The sequence below is a fragment of the Odontomachus brunneus genome, unplaced genomic scaffold (assembly GCF_010583005.1).
Source record: "Odontomachus brunneus isolate Ranch 3 - 2012 unplaced genomic scaffold, Obru_v1 Obru_scaffold_250, whole genome shotgun sequence".
In the NCBI taxonomy this organism is placed as follows: domain Eukaryota; kingdom Metazoa; phylum Arthropoda; class Insecta; order Hymenoptera; family Formicidae; genus Odontomachus; species Odontomachus brunneus.
In genome coordinates this window covers 125,412-133,731 of record NW_022639700.1, presented here as the reverse complement: position 1 = coordinate 133,731, position 8,320 = coordinate 125,412, and the positions used below count along the sequence as shown (strand labels likewise).

The window sequence follows — 8,320 nt, the reverse complement described above, 5'->3', positions numbered from 1 at the left end:
TAGAGACCCTTTGTGTCTGTATGTGTATAAATTTATTATAATTTTGTATATTAACTTCTTACTTACCTTTTTTAACATTCTTATTCTTCTTCTACTGATTACGCGTTACACGTGACTTTCTGATATTAGGTGTACAACTTTGCTTCCGCCGTTTTCCTATACATGGCTTTAGCGGTAAGCGGTGGTCGAAATAAATAGATCATAGACGTCATACAATTAACTTGGGCATCTGTCAACATAATCCTATAGAGACATTAGTCGATTTGTGTCTGCATCATAAAGTTATTCTCGATTTAAAATGTCAGTTTACAAGCCAAATTCTCGTCATTTGCGGGAGGTTTTAATTTTCTGCTTCAATATGAAGAAATTTGCGGCTGAGGCTCATCGAATGCTCTCAAATACTTATGGTGAGGCCGCTATTAGTGAAAGAACGTGTCGTGAGTGGTTTCAACGTTTCAAGAACGGTGATTTTGACGTCGAAGACCGGAATAGCGGTGGAAGAGAGAAGGTTTTCAAAGATGCAGAATTGGAGGGATTACTTGATCAAAACTCCTGTCAAAATTAAAAAGAATTGGCACGATCATTGGGAGTGATTCAACAAGCCATTTCAAAACGCCTCAAAGCCATGGGAATGATTCAGAAGCAAGGAAATTAGGTGCCGTACGAATTGAAGCCGAGAAATGTTGAACGGCATTTATTTGCTTGTGAACAGCTGCTTGAAAGGTAAAGACGAAAGGGATTTCTGCATCGCATTGTGACTGGGGACGAAAAATAGGTTCATTACGATAACCCCAAGCGCAGAAAATCATGGGAAGTTCCCGGCCATGTTCCCACGTCGACGGCCAAACCGAATATTCGGGTGTATATCAGTTGGACACGGGGCAATTGGACACAGTCCAATCACAAGTCGCTGTTCCAAGGGACCCTACAAATGTCTCTAATCACACGGTGCTGTGATTGGCTGTGTCCAAATGCACCGTGTCCAAGTGCACCGCTCCTGAATATTCACGGCTCCAAGGTCATGCTCTGTATTTGGTGGGATCAGCTCGGCGTAGTGTATTATGAGCTGTTAAAACCGACTGAAACAATCACAGGCGATCATTATCGAACAGTTGATGCGTTTGAGCCAATCATTGAAAGACAAACGGCCGCAATACAACGAGAGACACGATAAAGTGATTTTGCAGCTCAGACCCCATGTTGCGAAAGTGGTCAAGACATACTTGGAAACGTTAAAATGGGAAGTCCTACCCCACCCGCCGTATTCTCCAGACGTTGCTCCTTCTGACTGTCACTTATTTCGATCAATGGCACTCGGCCTGGCTGACCAGCACTTCCGGTCTTATGAAGAAGTAAAAAATTGGATCGATTCGTGGATCGCCTCAAAAGATGACCAGTTTTTTCGACGCGGGATTCGTACGCTGCCCGAAAGATGGGAGAAAGTAGTAGCCAGCGATGGACAATATTTTGAATCATAAATGTATCACCAGTTTTTTACAATAAAGCCTCGAATTTTGGAAAAAAAAACGGCGGAAGCAAAGTTGTACATACACCTAATAAAAACACGTATGTATGAAACGTCAAACTGTCAAAATGTCACTTCTATTTTGACACATTCCCGCTTGCCGGATGAATCAACAGTCATGAGAAACGATCAGCTAGAAATGAATACGGCTGGTCAAAACTTTTTAGTGACTATTGATTTGAGGAATGGTATAGCATCAACGCAACTGAGTGTACAGCGGACACGACGATTGTGCACATAGCACGGAACAGAACCTACCTAAGCGAATCGTGGACATTGGCTTAGTAATTTATCCACGAAAAATGGACATAGAGGCGCTGCAAATCAGCCAACTTTCCCATCACGCTCTAAATGCAGGCATTGCCACTCTCATTCTTCTCTCTGTCTTACGCTTATGTCAGGAATGTGTGTGTATTAGGCGTTATAAACTTTTGTAGTGATATTGACTGTTTCACACAGTTTGAAACGCATATCTTTTGCAGTGTAACGTCAAAGAAATTTTAGCAGTTTTGTGCACATTTGAGTAAACAGATAGATTTCTTCGGCTCCGTACTTTTACGCAGGTATGCAGCATCTTTGTGCGGGCGACAATTCGTTGACGATATGCTGACTGCTGTCAGATCGAAACACGAGCAAATCACTGTTTTACTCCGTATAACTCGTCCTCCTATTTGAGAATGTGCAGTATTGACGACGAAGCAACTACATAATATATATCAACCGTGAATTTCTCAATCGTGCGTTAACGGAGCGGCGTAACCTCCAAAGCTATTTGACTTTCGCGATACGTACAGTAAGTAACGTTATGTTGATCATATTCTGTACAGCAAACACGGTAAATTTGATGTTGCTTATTATACATCCTATTATTCACGTAAACTATCGATATATTTTGGTTTAATTTAAAACTTATAAGTTATTTTTTTAATAAACTTAGTGTATAATTATTGGATAATTAATTTATATTATCTGTTTTATTTTAACACAGTTTAGCTATGAATACAACATTGAGCTCTGTAAACAGTGGCAGTGATAAACGTTTACTGGAAACAACTGTGCAAACTGTAGCACAAAATTTAACTACGATACAAAATGTACCAAATGTACAGAATGTACAAAGTGTGGTACAAAGCAATATTCAAAATATTCAACCAACTCAGACTATTGTTGGATCAGTAGGAACACCCAGTCTTGTTGGTAAATCAGTGTCATTGGACATGAGTCCCAAGTTGTCCTTAATGAAGCCTGTAGTGCCATCTGGTACTACCTCATCTATAGAAACCAGTAAAATAACTACGGTAATATTTTAAAAGTATTTAATAAGTATTGATAATAAATAATATATAGCATTATTTAAAACATTAATGTTAGATGTATTGACGTTTATTTTTTACTCTGTATTCGTCATAGCTTATTTATTTATGCTTATGGTTAAATGACGAAATCCAAAGAACTAGAATATATAAAATAAATAATATAAGAATTCTTTATATACACAAAAACTCTTATAATTGTTTTTTTGATAACAATGTGATAACAAATATGATAAATTGATAACATATGATATTTGATAACAAATATGATAAACTGATTGATTTGATATGATAAGCTGGAAATATGCTGTAGTTTATATGCTTTATTTTTTTATTTTGTTTTGGGATTTTAACTCTTAGTTCTTTGGATAAAAGGAGTTTTTATAGACCCAATGTTTTCATACGATAACTTCCAAATATTCAATTTCAGTTTTGCTAAAAAATCTATGTGTAATTAAACTATGTTTACATATTTATATGAAATAACTGTCTAAAACAACTCTAGTAATACTCATATAGATATTGTAATCTATAGTTATACAACTAGTAGAAGAGTGATTTGATAATTCTTGATATTGTAATTGTTAGTGTTGTATTTGGTATAGTTATTTATGCAACATGTGCAATAGCAAAAATTTATTTAAATTAATTTTCTGTTCTTTATCGCAACATAGATTGATTGTTACTAAGCTACGTTTACCATAGAAACGTAGTTATAATTAATTTAAATAGCAAAGCAATTTTCTTTTATAGAAAATTTGCAGATATTGTGTCCTCAATGTTTTTAATTTTTTATAGAAGTTTTAAAATTTATATTTATATGTAGAACTATATATGTAGAAGATCTAGTTCTTTTTTTATATGTATTTAAAGAGATTGTAAGGAAAATGTAAGATGTTAAAAAAAACATGAACATTAAGAACTGAATAAATTTATATATATTATATTAAAATACTAAATATAAATATAAAAATTATCGACTGTTTTGTTTTAAAAATACAGTAGTGGAAAGTTTATAATAGTAATATTTCAAATATATATACATATATATTTTAACATTTATATATCTTTTTTATTATCTGTGCATCTCTATTAGATCAACTGATGCATAAATGAAATATTAAGAAAAATTTTAAAAATATTTTTGTTTTTATATTGTGTATACACACACACGCACACACGCGCACACACACACACACACACATATATATATATATATATATATATATAGTACATATATATTTATTTATTTATTTATCTATCTCATCTTTGTTTCAGATTAACATTTATTATTTAAATAATAAAATAAATGTAAACATAATTTTTCTCAATAAATTGTAAATTTATTAATGGCTTCCTTAATATGCCACTTAAAATACAATGTTAAACTTTACAACCTTCAGAAAAAAATGGAAGAATCTATAATTTATAGTGAGATCCTTTTAAAATGAAAATAAAACATAAATCATGGCAACTAATAGAGGAATAATCTTAGCTGTATATACATACTATGACTACGTTTCGGTATTTATTGCCAGTATTGAAAATCTAGAGTTCATGTTATATATACCATAGATTTTCAGTATCAGTAATAAATATTGGAACACAGACTATGAAAACTACATACATGGGAAATTCAAATCCTAAAAATACTATCCAAAATAGAAAAATACACTCGATCTAATAGCTCAACAGTGTTTACCGCTTAAAAATCATTATACTTATTTATATACAGTATTTTATAATTCATCCTCTTTTTATTTGAGGATTCCTCATCGAGAATATACGTCTCGTCCCATTTGGTGGTCAGAGGCTACCGAACGTTATGAATTATTCCGCATAACATTCCTCTTATGTTCAGTCCATTTTGTTTTTAATCATTGATGAGGCTGACCCGTATAATGGTAAACAACTTAAAATTTATATATTTTTCATATTATAATTATTCAAAGTTTTTGTTTTTAACATGTTTGCTATATATTAGCGTCATATATGTGTGATGCACTTCTTAGGTTTGTTCTTTTTCAAAGAACTTTTTGAACTAGTATATATTAGTACATTAAGTTGCAGTGAAACAAGTATATTTTATTATTATAACTTACACTACCTATACAGCACAAGATCTCCTGGGGACATCCCAGAGATGTCCTGAGAATGTAGAAACATCCCTAGGATGTTCTCAGGACATACTCTGAACGTCTCCTGGACATCTGTGCTGTTAGGGTAGTAAGGTCAATAAGTTCTTCAAGAAAGAACAAGCCTTTTATGAGAGACCAATATCATATCATGTGTGACAATGATAATTTTCTTTCTGTATTCACATAAAAAAATTAAGCCAGTTTTATACAATTACATAAAATAATACTGGATGATTTATAAGGAAAATTTTCCACATCAATAGTGGTAGCGAACATGTTAAGCTGATTGATTTGATATTTCAAAATATATACCAAAGTATTTAAAAAATTGTTTTACATGTAAAATAAATGTATCTGTTTATAATCTGTCAAAACTTGTTCCAATCTTTAAATTAATTATCTTTTTATAACTTAAAATCTAATTATACTTAAAATATTGGATATTTTGTATAGAAATTATAACGTGAAATATTGAAGGAAAAGTTTATATGTAATTTTTACTGTTTTTATTTTGAAAATTATCGACTTCTTTTCTACATTCTGCTATAAAATTATATTCACATTTGTAATTAACAAAAGTTGTTTTGATTCTTTGTTTCAGATGAGTAATATCACTGCAATTACATCAATCAGCAACATAATTTTCTGTCTCTTTTAAGTATTATATTATAAAATAAGAATAATTTATATTTTGTTATATATAAAAATTTATGAGAATTCTTCCATCATGAATATGTATGCAAAATTTTACACTAATCAGTTTACACTAGACCAAATTATTCCCTTAAAGATCTGTTTTTCTCAGAGAAGAACAGGGAAATAACTGGTAATTGTGAAATGGGGAGATATAATAGACTCAGTTTGTGATCTTCCAGGAGGGTGGAGGGCCATCCTCTCTTTATCTTCTTTTTCTTCTCTTTTTTCTTCCTTTTCCCTCCTCTTCCATTCTCTTCATTATTATTATCAGTCTTATAATTATCATTATAAACAATATATTTTACTATGTTTACTTTATGTGACAAGATAAAATTACCTACTTGCTATTTACTGTAATATTGTAATAAGTTTATTAATACTAATAATCTTTTATTGTTTTTAGTTATGTCCTGTAGGATCTACAGTAAGAATAATATCGCCAGGAATGTTAAGTACTGTGGAAAGGCAAAACCAATCACAATCGCAACAATTAACACAACAAGTCAGTATGCCCGCCACGTATCATGTACCAAGAGGACCCGCAGCAGTTGCTAATATCTCTGCACCCAGATCAACAGTTGCTACTCCTATCGTCAGAGCGAATACGGGACAGACTGTGCCTACTACCAGATCATGGTATGTATGGCATGAGTATATATGCGCGTGCGCACGCGTGTTCATATACATATTATTTAATTTAATTATACACTTGCACACGCACGTGTACTCAGTCAGCTACATATATATACGCATGCATGTACATACGCATAAAACATACACGCGTATACACATGCACATACACATTAAGAAAAAATTAAAAAAAAATTTATAAAAAATTTATGTTGGAGATTATCAGATCTATTTTTTTACAGTAATACAACAATCTCTAATCCTCAATGGCAACCGAAAACAACATCCGTCGTATACGCGCAACCACAAAGACATCCTACACCCCCGATGAATAGAGTGTCCAGACCATCGTCTGTATACACAGGACAACAGCCACGATTAATTACACCAAATAGTCAAGGCAGATCTGTTCAAGCCACTATTACTGGTAGTCCGTCCAGATTAATAACACCTATTCTGCAAACAAATAATAGCATTACTACCAGACTTCCACTTGCACAAAGTAGACCATTGACGCCCCAAGTGGTAACGGTGACACAGACTTCGCAACCTGGAAGATCGTCGACACAAACCATTCAGGTAAATAAATAATCTTTTAAAAATATAATTTATCCAAAGTAACGAGATGTTATATTTAAACACGTAAAATACGTAAAAATACGTAAAAGAATAGAGGAGAGGAGGTATTTACATGAAATGATAAATTATTGATTTATAATAATTGTATTGCAAAATTATTAGCCAACCAGTCAATCCAGCAGACCTCTAACTACGACAGGCGCTACAAAACGTGTAGCTGTACCTGCTCCTGTTGTAGAAACAGCAAACAGAATAAGTGGTACGTCTGCAGTTACTGTTGAACCCACTGTAGGTCGACAGTTGTCAATTAACACAGTAGCCGGACCGTCAACCGGCACCGTTAGTCACATCGTTATTCCTTCACAGCAGGTTAGTACAAGTATATACGTATTACATGATACATCTTAGATTCATATATGTAAAAAAATGTTGCGATGTAAGATATATGTGAATTAATTTAACTGATATTGACAGAATATGCCGTGAATATATATTGACAGGTTCAACAGCAACAAGGTGCACCACGTGTTGTTCAAACTGTCACATCCTTGTCGAATCTCAACACAATGTCGCAAGTGATTACTACAACTACGAACACGTCGAACACGACGCGTATATTGCAAACGGTCCCAACTACAGTTGCAAGAATCACGAGTATGTCTTTGCATCCTTTGCCACTGGTACCGGTGAGGGCCACAACGGCACCCATCAAGGCTGCACAGTCCCAAAATATTGGACAAACTGTACAGATCAAGTCGCCGCAACAAGCTAGCTTACGTGTGTCGGCTGCTGGTACAAACAACAGCACGGTTACCACTAGTGCTCAACCAATTCAGGGACAATACATACATCCACCACATACTACTACATACTACTCTTTTGAGAGTAAGTAATATTATATTTTCATCAGTTTGACATATATGCATACGAATACATGGTATTCGACACAACGTGCATATCCGGTCGTGTGCAGGAAGAACTCGTGAAATTGAACAAAAAGACCTTTGGTAATGATTTACAAAAAGTGAATTATCTTTCTCGAAAGATCATGATAATGAGATGTTAGATAATAAAGATGTGCAGTCCAATGTTACGCACTACCGTTTCTAATAAATTGTCAATAGATTCAGATATCTTCAATGAGACTTTGCTTAAAGAGCTTATCCCGCATTACACACACTCTTTCGTTAATTTTCTTTTTTTCAATAATTATCGTATTTATAAAATGATAAAAGATTGTTTAATTTTATGAGTTCTATCTGTAAAAGAGCGAACGTATATTCAGTTACTAAACGATGGGCACACATTTTTTTCAGATGAAGTTACAGCACTTCTGGTTGTCACAATTGAAAGACACTGTTGACGCGTTTGCGTGATAATCGGTTTTAACGAGAGAGAGGGAGAGAGAGAGAGAGGGAGGGGAGGGAGGGAGGGAGGGA

The 8,320-nt window shown here is 33.7% G+C and overlaps 1 protein-coding gene across 5 annotated transcripts in view; it reads left to right on the top strand.

The window, feature by feature from the left end:
• The first annotated feature begins 1,885 nt into the window (after positions 1 to 1,885).
• LOC116852705 (histone deacetylase complex subunit SAP130-A) overlaps positions 1,886 to 8,320 on the top strand; it is a 56,071-nt gene continuing 49,636 nt past the window's right edge. Inside the window, exons 1-7 of one of the 5 annotated variants that reach the window (XM_032833323.1) lie at positions 1,915 to 1,932; positions 2,008 to 2,318; positions 2,514 to 2,823; positions 6,076 to 6,308; positions 6,545 to 6,881; positions 7,044 to 7,250; positions 7,382 to 7,766. In XM_032833323.1, the coding sequence (XP_032689214.1) occupies positions 2,521 to 2,823; positions 6,076 to 6,308; positions 6,545 to 6,881; positions 7,044 to 7,250; positions 7,382 to 7,766 (1,465 nt within the window). In that variant the 5' untranslated portion in view covers positions 1,915 to 1,932; positions 2,008 to 2,318; positions 2,514 to 2,520. Of the gene's footprint in view, positions 2,319 to 2,513; positions 2,824 to 4,072; positions 4,743 to 5,577; positions 6,309 to 6,544; positions 6,882 to 7,043; positions 7,251 to 7,381; positions 7,767 to 8,320 lie in introns of those variants that run through there. The other 4 variants (XM_032833321.1, XM_032833325.1, XM_032833324.1 and 1 more) reach the window with 4 other exon arrangements.